Below are 18,498 nucleotides of genomic sequence, written 5' to 3'. Positions count from 1 at the left end.
TCAACCAATAGCTCTAGTTTGCTAGCCATTTGAATTCCTTTTCTCATTGTCGTACAACCCTGTCTGCCCTCGGACTCTTCCACTGCCAGAGTGGGGCCACATAAAAACAGGAAAAATAGCGCCTCATATTCCGTGTGGGTAGCCGACCGCTCAATGGCATGAATGTACCACACTCTCCTAATTTACCTAGCTTTTCTCTCCCACCGCGCACACCTTTCTTTCCACACCCCCCCCCCCCCCCTTCCCCTTTAATTCCTTTCACCTCCTCCATGCACTCATCACTCACCCCTCCCTGCTCTGGGTTCCGTATTTCTCTTCGCTCCCAATCCACCCATCATCTCTTCCTCTGGTTCTACATTTCACTTCTTCCTTTCTTATCAGATTCCCCCATTTACACCTTTTGATTTCTCCACATTACCTCCAGCCTTGGTTGCTATCTCCACCCTTTTTTTCCCCTGCCCGACTCATCTGCCAATCAACCCCACCTTACCTGATCCACCCAGCACCCATACAACAGTCCAGCACAGGAACAGGCCTGTTGGCCCACAAAATTTGTGCCGAACATGATGCCCAGTTAAACTGATCTAATTTGCCTGCAATGGATCCATATTCCTCTCTTCCCTGCATGTCCATGTCCCTATCTAACCCAGAGGTACCCTCTGAGTTCCTCCAGCATTTTATTTTGAAAGCTGTTTGAGCTGTACTCATTCAGGCAGGGCAGCACTGTGGCACAGCTGTAGGGTTGCTGCCTTACAGTGCCCGAGACCAGGATTCGATACTGACTACGGGTGCTGTCTGTATGGAGTTTGTACGGTCTCCTTGTGACCGCATGGGTTTTCTCTGGGTGCTCTGGTTTCCTCCCACGTGCAGGCTTGTAGGTTAATTGACTTCTGTAAATTGTCCCTAGTTTGTGGAATAGAACTGGTGTCTGAGTGATGACTAGGCGGCATGGACTCAGTGGGTCAAGGGCATTTTTCCACATTGTATCAACTAAACTAAACTAGATGTTATTTCATCATGTTTCTAATTTGTGCCTTATCGATGGTAGAATGACCTTGGTTTGTCAGGAGTTAACTCACTTGCTGGATAATACTCGGCCACTTATTTGCCCTTGTTGCCACAGTATTTGTTTGACTAGCCCATTGATGGTGAGGTATTCAATGACGATGATGGCATTGACCGCCATGCGTGATTAGTTAAACATTCATGTTGGAGGTGATCATAGTTGGAGGTGACTTTCTGTCTGAAGAAGGGTCTCGATCCAAAACATCACATATTGCTTCTATCCAGAGATGCTGCCTGTTCCGCTGAGTTACTCCAGCAGTTTGTGTCTATTGTGTAAACCAGCATCTGCAGTTCCTTCCTACACATTTTAATCATTCATCCTGCTGCTACTCTGACCTTGGTTTTGGCCTCCCATACTGTTCCAGTGAATCCCAATGTTATCTCGAGGAACAACACATCTCCTGTGGAGACCTAATACAGTCTTAGTTTAGTTTATTGTCACGTGTACCGAGGTACAGTGAAAAGCTTTTTGTTGTGTGCTAACCAATCAGCAGAGACAATATATGATATGCAATCAATCAATTTACAGTGTATAGATACATGATAAGGGAATAGCGTTTAGTGCAAGGTAAAGCCAGCAAAGTCCGGTCAAGGATAGTCTGAGGACATCAGAGGTAAATAGTAGCTCAGCACTGCTCTCTGGTTGTGGTAGATGATCCTTCGGGACTCTATATTGTATTCACCAATATCAGATAACCAGCCCAATTATGTAGGGTATCTACAATATTTCACGTCACTTCTTATATGACCCACAGCAATACCCTTCAGTAAGCTGTTTGCAGATGAACCCAACTGTAAAACGATCTCAGATGAGAAATAACATCATGAGATATACACAAACTGCTGAAGTAACTCAGCAGGTCCGGCAGCATCTCTGGAGAAAAAGTATGGGTGTCATTTCGGGTCGAGACCCTTCTTCGTTCAGTCTGAAAAAGAGTCCTGATCCGAATCGTCATCCATACTATTTCTCCAGAGATGCTGCCTGACCTGCTGAGTTACTCCAGTACTTTGTGTCCATCTTTGATATAAACCAGCATCTGCAGTTCTATTTTTCTCTCCCTTATTGCAGTGATCCTTGCCAATATTACCCCATGAAAGAGAGACCTTCCCTTTGGGCAAGCAGAGCAATAGTGAGCCATTGAATGATTGATTGGTTTGTTGTTATGATTAGCTGGCAGAAGAAGCAGGACAATTCCAGTGATTCTTCATGACCTGCAGTGTGTTTCAGAGCTACCTTTTAAACAAAGAAAATAGTTCAGTTTCACAGGATGAGTATGTGATTAAATTTAGTTGAGTTCAGATTCAAACATTTGAAATATTTGCATGTGTGGGAAAGAATGGGCTCAGCTGTAATAACACTTCAAGTTTCATTAGCTGGGCCCCTGCGACAATTAAAAATATAATGAAATCTTGATCTCCCCCAAATTAATTGGCATTACCGTTCCAGTTGTCCTACAATAATGGTTGTTTTGTTTCCCCCAACATTCGTCATATTTTAAATTTCATTTTTGATTCAAACCTCCCCTGGTTACTGCAATTTATTTCTATCGTTTTGAAACCTGCTATTCGTGAACCACCTACAAACAATCAGCTCATTTGTCTGACTCCTTCCTTCCCTGCAACGGGATTTCAAATTTGGCTAATTGGCTTATTTGCCAATTCAACAAGTAGTTCTGCTATAATGAGTGTTTCCATAATGCAAATTAGATATAGCACGATTGATGAATTAGGGAATGCTATTTGTATTAGTTACAATGCAATTTTGGTAGGGAACTGGAGAGCCACTTAAGTTACTTTGGAAATTGGCAAGTAGTGAAAAGCCGTCTTGGGGGTGGGGGGGTAATCATTGTTGGAAGAAAAGCCTCATTACACATAACCTCCCCTAGTAATCAGACACCATTGTTTCTCAAGAATACAGCTGCTAGTTTCACCATGGGAGGCCATTGTAATTGACAAACAATTAGTCCTATTGACCCTTGTGCAATGGTTACTCTATTAAACAATATAACATAAAGCCTTTAGTGTTTTTTAGCTTGCAGGAATAAAAATAAACCTGTTGTCATTAAAAATACCTTTAATATTTGAAAACATTTTTGAAAGATAACCTTCTTATAGAGAGTCTGAAACTCTAGCCCCTAAAACCCCTATTTCCATTGACATAATTGTTTTTATAACAGTATTTTCCATAACGCAAGGTTTCTCAGGCATTCTTAGACTATCGCGTTAAAGCAGAACTACTTGGACGCCCTCACCAATGCTGAGAAAGCAGATTACTGGATTATGTTTCTTGTTTTACGATCTGCAAATTGATGCTGCATTATCCTGCAGTACAACAGTGACAACATATCAAATGTTCTACGTTACTTCCTATCATGTAATGATTTTTGTGATCTTGGAAAAGTTCTTAAGTTTACTTTCAATTTTAACCTGCAACAAGTTACCAAGATAGCAAGCTTCCTGTATAATCTTTATTGAATTATTCCAGTCATTTGATGTTCAGACTGGACAAATTACTTTTCTGTAACAAATCTATCCTTCTAGAAGATATACTAACAAAATGAACGAGACAAGCAAGATCACAGTGAACCTGCCAAGCATATGTACTAGAAGGAACTGCAGATGCTGTTATATATAATGCACACAAAATGCTGGAGTAACTCAGCGGATCCTGGTTATGTGCTATCAAGGGAGATAGACTATAGACTGCCGTCTATTACAAACTCACTTATTTCCACAGCTATCCAGACTACATTTCTACCCATCCTGCGAAGACTCTATCCCCTACTCCCAATTCCTCTGTCTCCACCACATATGCACCCAAGATGAGGAGTTCCATACCCAGGCATCCGAGATGCCTGCATTAGAAAAATAGAAAACATAGAAAAATAGGTGCAGGAGTAGGCCATTTGGCCCTTCGAGCCAGCACCTCTGCAATTTTGATTGCACTGCCTGCAGACATCAATTAGTACTATTGCTATTTATTACTATCATATGTATGCACTGCTTTCCCAAAACTAATAACAAATAGAAAGAACAGTAAAGGGATCACAAGAGTGTTTAATTTTTGGATAATGCACTGAATAGTTATAGACAATAGGTGCAGGAGTAGGCCATTCGGCCCTTTGAGCCAGCACCACCACCATTATGATCGGTGACGTTTTGTGATGCTACTCGTGTGACATACTATCACCTCCTAGATTTTCACATTTTTACAATTTTAGTTAGTGTGTTCTTCAATTTTAAAATATGTTTTATTACTAAACGATTACTAAAGTCTAGAATCTAAAATGTATTAAGTAGTACAGGTATTTAAAAAGTTGAATGGTCAGGCCCTTCACCAGTTTAAGCAGTTTATAGAATGATGATCTGTCATAGACATGCATACTGGCACCTTTTTGTCTACAACAAAAGTGCTGATTATGATGCTTGAAACAATATGGATTAAAGCATGATCACAGCAAGTGGTTGCTATTTGTGATTTAATTTTGAGAAAATAGTGTGTAAATATGATGGTAATGAGTTGATCTATAGTAAGAGGAACTTTTGCAGATGTACCAAGTGTTCAAACTGTACTGTTTCTCTTGGATGGCAGGTTAATGCAAATAATGGGGCATTTATGAAAGATTATGACATGGGCTTGAGAGTACCTGGAAGTTTGGATTCATATTTGAACCTGTTATGTTGGAAAGGTAATTGTAAAATTAGGTTCAGAATTAGGATATCAGTCTTATAAAAAATAGCTTCTGGGTTATGGTCACTCTATTTAGGGGTGATGAGGTGATGATAAAAGCATAGGGAAGATTTACAGGATTAGGGGATTTAGTCATGGTTTTTTAACTGGACTATTCATGAGAATAATTGGTGTTCAAATAAATTGGATTCAATTAAAGACAGACTGAGACCCACGCTTTCAAATTTGACTCGTCTGCCGCAGGTTTGACCTGGAGGCTGTGAAGAGGTCTTGCTTGACCTGCTTGGCCTTGGTGGGACCTAAATTGAGCATCTGTGATTGCAATTGATCATTATATAATATTTGATAATGACACAGATGACCCTTCCATTGCTTTGGTAAAACACAAAGAGCTGGAGTAACTCAGTAGGTGAGTCATCGGAACACTTCTTCAGACTGATCGTAGAAGGGGGAAGAAAGCTGGAAGGAGGTGGGAGCGGGACAAACCCTGGCAAATAATAGGTGGTGGGGTGGGGGGGGGGGGGGTCTGATTGGCAGATAGGTGCAGTAAGTGACAAAGGCTAGAGGTGAAAATGAGAGCAAATCACGTCAGATCAGTAGAGAAGAGCACTCCCAATTGGGCAGTCTCCCAACTTCATTATACCCAGCTCATTCTATTTGGTTGTCATTCTTCACCTTTCCTCACTCTGCCTATCACCTATTGGTTACTATCTTAGCCCTTCCTTTATCCTGGCTCTCTTCCCACTCAATTCGTCGGTTGAGGAGTCCCAACCTGAAACGTTGTCGACCCATTCCTTCCACAGATGCTGCCTGACTCGGAGTTACTCTTCCAGCACTTTGTGATTTATTCAAGATTTTAGCATCTGCTGTTCCTTATGTCTCATTCCATTACACCTCTGTGAGTTAAGCTGGATGCAGACATAACCAACCAAGCTGGATTATTTTGATTTTTTTGGCAAGATCTTTAGAGCTTATTTTCTACTACCTTGTGTAGATATCCGCATTGTCAGAGAACAGCTGCGCCTAAAAGCACGGTGTATCACATGTTCAGCTCTGCACTAAGCTTACTGTTGTTGGTGCACATAATATTTGCTTATCTCAAAGGCTCCGTAGGTCTTGGTGTTACATGGAGTGAATCAGTTTGGCTGAGGACTCTTGGGTAGAGGTCGGAAAGAGACTAGGATGTACAGTATTGTCTATTAGAATGTCGAGCACTTGGTGTAAGCACTTCAGATTTGCCTTTTGCACTTTTGCTTGGCTTCTCCATCGTGAGTATGGACATGTTCATGAAGCCATCAACTCGTGTTGTTTATCAGTTGAAAGGATTAAAACATTAAGTTGCCAGCTGGGCCACCGAATGTAAAAGATTCTAAACACCTTTTGTAAAAAGATTATTGAGATCTAATTTTTGAAAAAAAAATTCTATTCATTGGCGGCTTGTCACCTTGGTGACGGCAAATTGATTGTTACCTTTACCTACAAAAGGGGGTGTATGTAAATCATGAAATATATAAATAATTACTTTGAATGGCTTTTAAGCCATGGCAACTTTTTATCAACTTGCAGCTTTGGCCTCTATTAGTAAAATGTAGTGTAGTTAAGTTTATTGTCATGTGAGTTGTCATAGTTTGTTTGTAGAGTGAAAAGCTTTAGCTGGCATGCAGCATTTGTCCAAACCTCAGCTGAGTTAGGAAAGAACAATTGTAGAGAAGATGTACTTTAAGTTTGCAAGCAATTTCACCATACTTGCAAAGAAGCTGACAAAACTAAGTTACTGCTTTCAGAAATAATATTAAGTTTTGTTCTCAGTAATTATTGCTCGGATCTCACAATACAGCTGGTTAAGTAATTTGCTGTCGAATGTAGTGTGCCTTCTATAGCCTTACATGTGACTATGACTGGAAGTGCATAGACTATTCCTTGAGCAATGTTTTCCTACTGCAACTCATTACAAATATAGATATAACATGCTTAATTTATTAAAATTCTGCAGAATTATAATGCACACTCTCCATTATCTTGGATTAGAGCTTTGACTAATTTTTTTAAATTTCAAAAAATAAGCTTTATTTGCAAAAAAAATAGATACAGAACAGAAACCACGCAAAAACCCTTCATATATTGTTAGTGTCTATCCATTCAATACTGCCATACTCAGTAGTGTTCACATCACAAATCACTCACTCATGTGACACTCTTGGGTGATATCCCTTTCCTTGGTTTAAAGAGTGACCCCGCTGGACTCATCCTCTCAATGTCCAGCCACGGAAGGACCCTAGACTGTGGGTCAACGCCACAGAACCTTTGCATTGGGCGCACCGACCTACAGTGTGCTCCTCAGCACGTGCTCCTGCAATCTGGAATGGGCCAGACGGCAACATTCCCTTATCGCCATCCCATTCTGCTGGGAGATGAACAAGTTTTGGGCAAACCAAAGAGTGGTTTCACCAAATTGATGCTGTTTCAGCAGCACTCGATGTCCGTTTCCAAGTGTGTCCCTGGGAACAACCTGTAAATTAGAGAATCCCCTGTTGGGCAGTTGCAAGAATTTGCCTAATTGCCATGATAACATATTATTGAAATCTATTGTCAAATCATAATCTGGCTTTTCATCTTTTGGTTATAGTTTGTATATACATCCTTTACTTTAGGGTGACTGCCCATAATTGAGTTGAACCTGAAAGCGCCACGAACATACATGTTACATTTGTGAACCTTATTTTGTCAGTTTTATAGGTGAAAATGTGCAAATTGGAAATGCTTTCTTTAATTATTAAATTAGGAGTAATAAACAGGGTGTTAAAATGCATATTTTAAAACTTAGGTGACATCAATGGTTCAATTTAGCCTTAATTTAACTCTTGAAAGGTAATTCCATGTTTGTCTTAGATTGCAGCAATCCTACGAAGGCGGAAGTTAGACTACTACATTCACAAACTGCTCCCTGAGATCCTCCAATCGACCTCCTTCCTTACCGCAAATGGTGGCCTCTATATTATGTTTTTCTGTATCCTCAGGTGAGAGGTTTACTAATCTAAGGATCAAATTAATTTTGTGAGATCTGTCAATTTTTTCACGTGCTTCTTGGCACTTTCAAGTGTCCATTCAGTTTACGGACAATTTCTGCAATACAACTGTGAACATTTGGCAGCTGGAGCTAAATTATACCTGTCAGAAATTTGATGAATGGAATTATATGATTGTTTCAGTATGCTGAGTGCTATTTAGTTAACACAGCCGTTATTCCCCTACAGTTCAAGCTCAGCGTTTACATTTTTTATTGGATTTAAGTGACACACTACCTGGATTGGGAAAACGTTGCTCATTCCAATTCCTGAAATTCCCCACCACCAAGCCTTGTGGGTGTGCCAATACCAGGAGAACTGTGGTAGTTCAAGGAATTAGCTTGCTCCCACCTTTCCAAGAGCAGATAGGCAGACCAGTCTTTCCAGTTTTCTTAAAATCAAAGAGCTTGGTGCATGTTGGAATATAAGTAAAAGTGTTTATTGTTCAGAGATAAAACACTGAAATACCTCTATCCAATTGATTGTAAATTCCCGTAATTTGGCATCGAGCCCGTTTTGGAACTTATTTTTTAAATTGCTGGATAATTTTGCTGTAATGTCTCTTTAAAAAAAAAAAATTGAATTAAAAGCGTGCTTGGGTATTAATAGGTGTAATAATATATAGTCGGGAAAATATGCTCTATCAGCACCACCAAAATCCCGAGGATGCTGGATTATCAGTGTTTTATCATTCTTTTCTGTACTTAAGGCCATTATTCCTGCCTGGGCCGGAGAGCATTTGCTAGGGAATTGAGGTGAGGTGGTATCTGGATTTGTCATTAAGTTCCTTTATAATCCATGATAGACACAAAATGCTGGAATGACAGCGGGACAGACGGCATCTGTGGAGGGAAGGAATGGGTGACCTTTTGGGTCCAGACCCTTCTTCAGACTAGAGTCAGGGGAAAGGAAAATGAGATATATAGATGGTGATGTAGAGAGATACAGAACCAATGAATGAAAGATATGCAAAAAAGTAACGATGATAAAGGAAACAGGCTGTTTGCTAGGTAAGAACGAGAAGCTGGTGCGATTTAGGTGGGGGAGGGATGGAGAGAGAGGGAATTCAAGGGTTACTTGAAGTTAGAGAAATCAATATTCATACCACTGGGCTGTAAGCTGCCCAAGCGAAATATTAGACGCTGTTCCTCAAATTTGCGTTTAGTGTCACTCTGACAATGGCGGAGACCTAGGACAGAAAGGTCAGTGTGAGAATGGGAGGGGAATTAAAGTGTTTGGCAACTGGGAGATCAGGTACGTCCAGGCGGACTGAGTGAAGGTGTTCAGCGAAATGATTGCCCAATCTACATTTGGTCTCGCTGATGTATAAGAGTCCACATCTAGAACAACGGATACAGTAGATGAGATTGGAGGAGGTGTAAGTGAACCTCTTCCGAACCTGAAAGGTGCTGTTGGGGTCCCTGGACGTGTGGAAAAAGTTTCAAAAAGGTTACCAATTTTTTATAGAATGTCATTGCCAGCCTGAATGTTTGCAGTAACTAAAGGAAAATAATCCGTCTTGATAAAAAATAAGAGGAATGAATCACCCAGTTTAAAGAATGAGAGTAATTAAAGAAATGCACCAAATTACATAAAATGGGTTGATTTGCATGTTCGGTTTATCTATCCTTATATTGGTTGATCATGGAAACTGATAATATTAGCTGATATAGAATGGGAGCAGTCAAATCCAATCATATAGAACATCGGCATTGGCAGGCAGACCATGAAAAATTGTTTGCCTCCTTATTTAATGAAGAATAATAGTGAACTGGTAGCAATTCAAAGAATGATTACCAGACCGATACTGGGTGGGTAGGGTTGTCTTACTGGAACGATTAGACAGCTGAATTTTAGAAGAGTGCATAGGATCTCGGGGGGAGATTTTGACTGGGTGGATGTGGAGCAGATGTTTTCTCTTGTGGAACAATCAAGAATGGTGGGGTGGGGGTTGGTAATTGCTTTAAAATAAGGCATTGTGTTCATTCAAGATAGGAATGAAGCACCATTTTATGAGTTTTGCAAATCTTTGGAATTTTTCTCTTCAAACAGTAGTGAAAGTGGAGTCTGTAAATAATTATAAAACTAAGGTGGATAGATTCTTGATAAGCTGGGTGCTGCATGGCAGGGGTGAAAGGTTATGGTAGAATGCAGAGTTGAGGTTAAAATCAATATGCCTTGATCTTTTTGAGTGGCAGAGAAGCTCCTACTTCGTATGTTGGTGTACTTTGGGTATTTAAACCCTTGAATAGGCCTCAGATTAGATTACAAAAAACCTTTAGTGACTTGGGTGTTGCAGTTCAGCAACTGTATTTATTTAAGAAAATGATGACCTGTTTGTAATGAATCTATCAACTCATTTTCTTACAATTTAGGTGGTTTCCCAGGACTGATCCATTCTGGTTCTGTGGGCCCTGATGTGACTAGAAAGGCCGGAGTGGATCCCACAAGGTTGCCCAATAGATAGTTTTGTGGGTGGATAGTTAGTGAGGTGGTGCGCTCTATCTACTGTTTGAACCTACTGGGCTTCTGGTTGCCCCTAACGAGTCAACTAGATGTTCTCGGTTCCACCTAAAGTGCTTAATTGCCACTCTGAATAGTCATGCATATGCACTTTGGGCATTTATGTAATTGGTATAGCTATAAAATCAATAGGTAGGGGTGGATAGCAGAGGGGTTGATATGGAGGAATCCAGAGAACCTGGCACATTTGGGGATATTGTGAAAGATGGTGGGAATAGTGGATGATGTCCTCTATATTTGCAAGCGTATCACTAAACATAGGCCTCCTGGATTTAAAGTCAAAAACAAGTTCAATCCTGGCCTCGGGTGCTGTATGTGTGGAATTTGCATGTTCTCCCTGTGACCGCCTAGGTTTCCTCCAGTGCTCAGGTTTCGTCCCACATTTCAAAGACATGCGGATTTGTAGGCTAGTTGGGTTCTGTAAATTATCCCTAGTGTGTAGGGAGTGGACGAGAAAGTGGGATAACGTAGAACTAGTGTGAATGGGTGATCGATAGTTGGTGTGGGCTCGGTGGGCTGAAGGGCCTGTTTCCATCTCTAAACTCTAAGCTCTAAACCCAAGGAAGAGGAAGGCCCTGTGAGTTTACGGTCATTAGAGACGTGGTTTGATTAAATGGGATGCTGCCACTTGCTTAGGATTAATCTATGACAGAATATTATGCACTAGGAACCATGCAATATTAATCAGCCAGAATATTATGCACTGTGAAGCACTCACCTACGAGTACCAGAAGAATGTTATCAGCTGATATCAGGTCACACTAGATAGGCGTTTGAAGATGCTCCCAGGTTTCCGAGGTTCTCGGCTGTGATGCAGGCTTTGGGTGGAACTTGATCAACATCTGGGTGCGGCTGCAAAGAGGGTAAGGGGCACTGACTGGTGGGTAGCTCACTGTTGGGGATAGCGAGAAACTAGCAATAGAGAGTTGGAAGGCTGGGTGGGTGTGGGAAGTGGAGGGACGCGGTGAAATGGTATGGAAAGATAAGAGGGAAGTGGCCAAGAAGAACGGAATGGAAACTTCAGTTCTGTGGGACTACCTGAGAAAGGATTAATATTACTAATATTATGTTTAGCTGTTTTGTTTTCCTTCCATATCTAGGAAGCTGCTTGGGAAGTTCTACGTATGGTCTGCAGGATTTGGTGCAGCCTTGCCTGCTTCTTATTTGGCCATTCTGATTGAAAGGAAAAGCAGGTAATATTTTAATTTAAAACAAATGATACAATGGAATTTTAAGATGTATAACATTTGATTTTAAAGCTCTATTCATCGAGGGTAGAATAAAGCTGTGAGGCAGTTATTTTCCATTCTGTGTTTTAGATTTATATACATGATGAAGCATTTTCCCTGCATTACACCTGTACTTTGCATCTTCTTTTGTAAACCACCAACTACAGTTGCTTGTTTCCACTACCAGTGCACTACCACTGAAGTAAACAATCAAAGATTTCACAACACACTAGAGAAAACTAGCCATACAAATTGTATATGCATTACGAAGCATTTTACCTGAAAATACTTCATAATGCACATACATTCTTTATTGGTAGTTTTCTCCCATCTTGCATTGGGAAATTCTTGATTGTTGCAATTGTGAAGCTAGAGAAAGGAATGTAGGTGGAATCATATAACCATATAACCATATAACAATTACAGCACGGAAACAGGCCAACTCGGCCCTTCTAGTCCGTGCCGAACACTTATTCTCCCCTAGTCCCCTAGTTATGCACTCAGACCATAACCCTCCATTCCTTTCCCATCCATATACCTATCCAATTTATTTTTAAATTATAAAATCGAACCTGCCTCCACCACTTCCACTGGAAGCTCATTCCACACAGCTACCACTCTCTGAGTAAATAAGTTCCCCCTCATGTTAACCCCTAAACTTCTGTCCCTTAATTCTCAAATCATGTCCTCCTGTTTGAATCTTCCCTACTCTCAATTGGAAAAGCTTATCCACATCAACTCTGTCTATCTCTCTCATCATTTTAAAGACCTCTATCAAGTCCCCCCTTAACCTTCTGCGCTCCAAAGAATAAAGACCTAACTTGTTCAACCTTTCTCTGTAACTTAGTTGCTGAAACCCAGGCAACATTCTAGTAAATCTCCTCTGTACTCTCTCTATTTTGTTGACATCCTTCCTATAATTAGGCGACCAAAATTGTACCCCATACTCCAGAATTGGCCTCACCAATGCCTTGTACAATTTTAACATAACATCCCAACTTCTATACTCAATGCTCTGATTTATAAAGGCCAGCACACCAAAAGCTTTCTTTACCACCCTATCTACATGAGATTCCACCTTCAGGAAACTGTGCACAGTTATTCCTGGATCCCTCTGTTCAACTGCATTCCTCAATTCACTACCATTTACCATGTATGTCCTATTTTGATTTGTCCTGCCAAGATGTAGCACCTCACACTTATCAGCATTAAACTCCATCTGCCATCTTTCAGCCCACTCTTCCAAATGGCCTAAATCTCTCTGTAGATTTTGAAAATCGACTTCATTATCCACAACACCACCTATCTTAGTATCATCTGCATACTTACTAATCCAATTTACCACACCATCATCCAGATCATTGATGTACATGACAAACAACAGTGGACCCAACACAGATCCCAGTGGCACCCCAATAGTCACCGGCCTCCAACCTGACAAACAGCCATCCACCGTTACTCTCTGGTATCTCCCATTCAGCCACTGTTGAATCCATCTTGCTACTCCACCATTAATACCCAACAATTGAACCTTCTTAACCAACCTTCCATTTTTAAATAGGTGTGAGTTCAGGTGGGGTATAAGGGGGAAGCTTATATACGGGAAAGGGGGAAGGGCGATGTAGTTACCTAAAATTAGAGAATTCAAGGTTCATGTCATTGGGTTGTAAGCTACCCTAGCGGAAATATGATGTGTTGTTCCTTCAGTTTGCATGTGGCCTCACTCTGGCAATGGGAGAGACCAAGGATAGAAAGGTCAGAATGGGAATGCGAAGGGGTGTTAAAGAGATAGGCAACCAGGAGATCCAGCGGGACTTGGCAGACCGAGCTTAAGTGTCAGGAAAATTGGGTGCAGTAGATGAGGTTAGACTAGATGTACGTGAACTGATAGTGGTTGTTCTGAAAATGCACTTAAGTTCCCTGAAGCTTCACATCTGACCTTTGGTAAGAATCAGCTGTGGAGCTCATCAGCTGATGCGTGCATATACAGTCAGCATATAAATCATCAGAAATAGTAGAGGAGCAGTCCACATGGTCCACGGGGACTTCTGTGTCATTCTTGGATAGATCATTGGCGATCTACTTCAAGTTTAGATTTTTGCCAATTCCCTAAATTCTATGAAAGCAGTGCAATTTATCAGAATGTGTGATATCATGTTCTTAGTTGACAAAATGTGCAACTATCTAGCTATAGAAATCAAAATGTGATTGTCTTCATTATACTGTAAAATATAAGCATTGACTTTGAATTTAAAGATGCTAAGTAGAGCTTTTATCCAGTTTAAGGAGGCTTTTTTACTTGGATTTAAACAACTAGGCTGGCACAGTGGCACAGCTGGCAGAGCTGCTGCTTCAGTGCCAGTAACGGGTTCCATCTTGACCTCGGATGCTGTCTGTATGGAGTTGCCATGTTCTCTCTGTGACCGTGTACATCAGTTTCCTCCCACATTTCAAAAACGTGTGGGTTTGTAGCTTAAGTAGCCTCATGTAAATTGCAGGGAATGGATGAGAAAGTGGGATAACAGAACCTTTGAGAACAGACGATCGAAGGTCGGTGTGGACTAGGCGGACCAAAGGGCCTATTTTCATGGTGTATGTTTCAATCAATCAAAACTTACGACTAAAGTATAGCTGAATGTAGATCATTTTTGGAACCCTGATTTAGCCTTTGGAAAAATGTGTTCTCACCAAATTGCTTAAAAGTGCAAAAAATGTGAATGCTGCAAGATTAATTTTGTTAAGAGCCTACTTTTGATTTTGTAATATTCTATCACACTGTCCATTTAAGATGTTTAAAATTATTGATGTTTCGCTTGTTGATTTCATGCCTGCCAGAGCATAGCAACTTTGTTATTTTTGTATGCTGCAACATTTGTCTCCTATGACACACTGAGCATTTCTGAGAAGATTTTTAACGCTGACCTATTAAAAAGCAAGTCTGGAGGTGATATTTTGGCCGGTGCAAAGACGATAACCAAGTTTTCTGAACTGATTTATTAACACAATCACTCCTTGGCAAACAGGTCTCTTCAAACAGGTCTGACCACAACGGTGGTCAGCAAACAACTGTGGCGCGAAAGGGAAACCGCACGAAAACAGCAGCCCCTCCCAAGTCACATTACCGCGGCTTCCGAAAGCCGGGTTCGATACGTGCGTGCGCCAGCAGGCGCCGCCACATTGCCCCACCCCCAGAATCCGCACGGGTAACCGGACGGTTCGACCGGAACGCATAGTCCGCGGGGCGAGCGTAACATTCGGGACTGGCAAAACAGAACCGGAAGGACGCGACAAACGCGAACGAGGGACTGGCGTAACAGAGGGGACCGGTAAAACATAACCGGGTGTAACAGGTGCAGAGGGCGGGAAAACGGTAGGTGGACGCCCTCTACGCCGCGGAAGGGCCACCGCCACCGGGCTATCCTCGTCGACGTGGGCTGGCTTAAGGCGGCTGACAGAGACAAACTCATCTCTGCCACCCATGTCCAACGTGAACGTCGAGGTACCAGTCTCTAGCACCCTGTACGGACCTTCGTACACCCGCTGTAACGGCGAGCGGTGAGCATCCCTACGAAGGAAAACATAAGCACAATCCCGTAACATAGTAGGCACATGCACCGCGGACGACCCGTGTCGGGAAGTGGGAACCGGGACCAACGCGCGCGCCCGCTCGCGAAGTTCAGCTACCACCGCCGAAGCCGGGACCTCCTGATCGCGGGTTGCGGGCAGAAAATTCCCAAGGAACCGAGCCATATACCAGCTCGGCCGAGGAGGCGTTGAGGTCTTCCTTAGGCATAGTTCTAATGCCTTGGAGAACCCAGGGCAACTGGTCAACCCAATCGGGGCCGGTGATCCGGGCCTTCAACGCCGACTTAAGGTGTCTGTGAAACCGCTCGACTAAACCGTTCGACTCCGGATGATACGCGGTGGTCAGGTGCAGCTTCGCGCCGTACAGCGGCGCCACACCACACCACACCACAGGGAGGACGTGAACTGGGTCCCACGATCGGTAGTAATATCTGAAGGAACTCAGAAACGAGCGATCCAATTGGAGACAATAGCGCATGCACAAGCCTCAGCGGAGGTATCAGTTAACATTATTGCCTCCGCTCACCTGGTGAACCTATCCACGATAGTTAGTAAGTGAGTGGCCCCACACGAACACGGCGAGGGACCCACCAGGTCAACATGGACGTGCAGGAACCTGCCGTCTGGAACAGCAAAATCCTGCATGGGCGGGCGCACATGCCTCTGCACCTTGGAGGTCTGACAGGGGATACAAGCGCGAGCCCATGCTGCGACCTGCTTTCGTAACCCATGCCAGACGAACTTGGAAGCAACCAGGGCAGAGGTGGCGCGGATGGACGGGTGAGCTAGGCTGTGGATAGTGTCGAAAATCCGACACCTCCAGGCAATCGGGACGATCGGGCGGGCTTTACCCGTTGAGACATCGCAAACGACTCGCACGCCTGTGGTGCCACAAGGCACCTCAGCCAGCTTGAGACCCGATTCAGCATTGCGGTAATCCTCCATGCCGGCATCGGCCCGTTGGGCTGCTAGCAGCTCCGCATCATCCACACCTAGGTTTAAAGCGGAAACCTCAGGGACTGCCGGACGGGACAGCGCGTCGGCCACAACGTTCAGCTTCCCCGCCACATGCCAAATGTCAGAAGTGAACTCGGATATGTAGGCGAGGTGCCGTTGTTGCCTGACAGACCAGGGGTCGGACACCTTATTCAAAGTGAACGTGAGTGGCTTGCGCGCGGCCCTCTAGGAAATAACGTAAATGTCGGATCGCTAGGTAAAGTGCGAGGAGCTCTCGATCGAAAGCGCTGTACTTGATCTTCGGGGCCCGCAGCTGTCTGCTGAAAAACGGCAACGGCAGCCAGCAGTTACCTACCCGCTGCTTGAGGACAGCACCCACCGCGACGTCCGACGCGTCCATGGTGAGAGCCGTGAGGGCTGATGCCCTAGGGTGTACCAGCATGGTGGCATTGGCCAGCGCGGTCTTAACCCCATCGAAAGCTATCCCTGCCTCTTTGGACCACACCAGGTCCTTAGGCTTGCATGCCAGACATTGGAACAAAGGCCGCATGATGGCGGCTGCTGATGGGAGGAATCGGTGGTAGAAATTGACCATTCCAATGAATTCCTGCAGGTCCTTGATGGATAGTGGCCTCGGGAAGCAACGGATTGCGTCGACAGGCAGGCAGCGGTTGCGCGCCATGGCAGGTAATGCTGTGACCTAAAAAGGAGATGGAGCGCAATCCGAAGTGGCACTTCGCGGGGTTGATCACCAACCCGTGCTTACGCAGCCGTTCGAAGAGCAGGTGGAGGTGCCTAACGTGTTCAGCCTGCGAGCTGCTGGCCACCAGAATATCATCGAGGTACATGAATATGAACGGCAAACCCCGACCGACCTGATCCATTAACCTTTGGAACGCTTGAGCAGCGTTCTTCAGGCTAAAAGGTATTCTTAGCCATTTGAACAGGCCGAAAGGGGTGATGGTGGCCGTCTTAGGGACGTCGTCAGGATGGACCGGGATCTGGTTATACCCACAGACCAGGTCAACCTTCGAGAAGAAGGCAGCGCCCTCCAAATGAGCCAAGAAACCTTGGATGTTCGGGACTGCGTAACGATCTGCTGTGGTTACCGCGTTTAGATGCCTGTAATCACCGCAAGGTCTCCAACCCCTGGACGCTTTGGGCACCATATGGGGAAGCTCAAGGGCTATCCGACCACCGGATAATCCCCATGTCCTCCATAAGCTGGAACTCGTCTCGTGCGATGCGCAGTTTATCGGGCAGGAGACGGCGTGAGCGGGCGTGAACCGGTGGGCCCACAGTGGGAATGTGGTGGACCACGCCATGACGGGGCGCGGCCCCGTCGAACCGGGGCGTGAGCAACCCTGGGAATTCAGTGAGAAGGGCTGCGAAAGGTTGCTGGATCTCAGCTAGCTCGCCGAGTTGCTGTTGGATTACGCGGCTTGGCAGGGCACAGGTCCAACAACGGAACCATTCCCCGCCTCGCACATCGACTAACAGGGAGAATGCGCGCAAGAAATCGGCCGCCAATATCGGCTGGGTGACGTCAGCAACGGTGAACTTCCACCTAAATGGGTGGAAGTTGAAATTTAAGTCCAGGGTCCACGTACTGTAAGTGTGAATGTCACTCCCGTTAACGGCCGAGAGGACGGGTCCTACCTACTGACGCGGTTATCTCGGGAGGTCGGTGGCAGGATGCTGGCTATGGCACCAAAGTCGACCAGGAAACGGTGGCCGGAGTGGCTATCACGGAAATAGATGCGTTCGTTTGGGCTGATCACGTTCGCCTCTATGGGCGATCAGCCGAGGCATTTCCCTGAAACGAACAGGGGCTTCGGCATCTTCGGGCTTTTACACCGTAACGAAGATGGTAGTAGCACCAACATCGTCGGCTGTACACCTTTGGCTGCGGCGATGCTTCTTCGGCGCTGGACAGATCCTGACCTTAGTCCTGATGTCGTCTCGGTTGCACCCGCGCCGTGGCAGAGGGGCGGGTGAAAGAACAAACGTCCCGCCGTTTGTGGGTCCACAACTCGTCGGCCCTCTCCGCGAGGTGCTGGGGATCACTGAAATCGACTCCGGCGAACATCAAACGGACCTCTTCTGGCATCTGCTCCAAGAACGCCTGTTCGAATAGTAGACATGTGCGGTGTCCATCCATCCATCAGGGCCAGCATCTTCACCATGATGGTGGATGGACGCCGATCCCTGACACTGTCCATGTGCAGGATCTTCGCTGCCCTGTCTCTACGGCTGAGACCGAAGGTATGTAACAGCAGGGCCTTCAATACAATACAATACAATACAATACAATACAATACAATACAATACAATACAATTTTTTGTCATCTGAGCCTCAGTGAGGCTCAAACTAAATTCTGTT

At 44.2% G+C, this 18,498-nt stretch overlaps 1 protein-coding gene across 2 annotated transcripts in view; it reads left to right on the top strand.

The window, feature by feature from the left end:
• Positions 1 to 18,498, top strand: part of tmem135 (transmembrane protein 135) — a 308,698-nt gene that overhangs the window by 3,088 nt on the left and 287,112 nt on the right. The window contains exons 2-3 of one of the 2 annotated variants that reach the window (XM_033022460.1): positions 7,646 to 7,773; positions 11,445 to 11,537. In XM_033022460.1, coding sequence (XP_032878351.1) covers positions 7,646 to 7,773; positions 11,445 to 11,537 — 221 coding nt within the window. The remainder of the gene's footprint in view (positions 1 to 7,645; positions 7,774 to 11,444; positions 11,538 to 18,498) is intronic. The other variant, XM_033022461.1, reaches the window with a different exon arrangement.

This window comes from Amblyraja radiata, chromosome 6 (assembly GCF_010909765.2).
Source record: "Amblyraja radiata isolate CabotCenter1 chromosome 6, sAmbRad1.1.pri, whole genome shotgun sequence".
Classification (NCBI taxonomy): Eukaryota; Metazoa; Chordata; class Chondrichthyes; order Rajiformes; family Rajidae; genus Amblyraja; species Amblyraja radiata.
The sequence above is the reverse complement of the archived record's forward strand: the minus strand, read 5'-3'. Positions and strand labels throughout refer to the sequence as shown.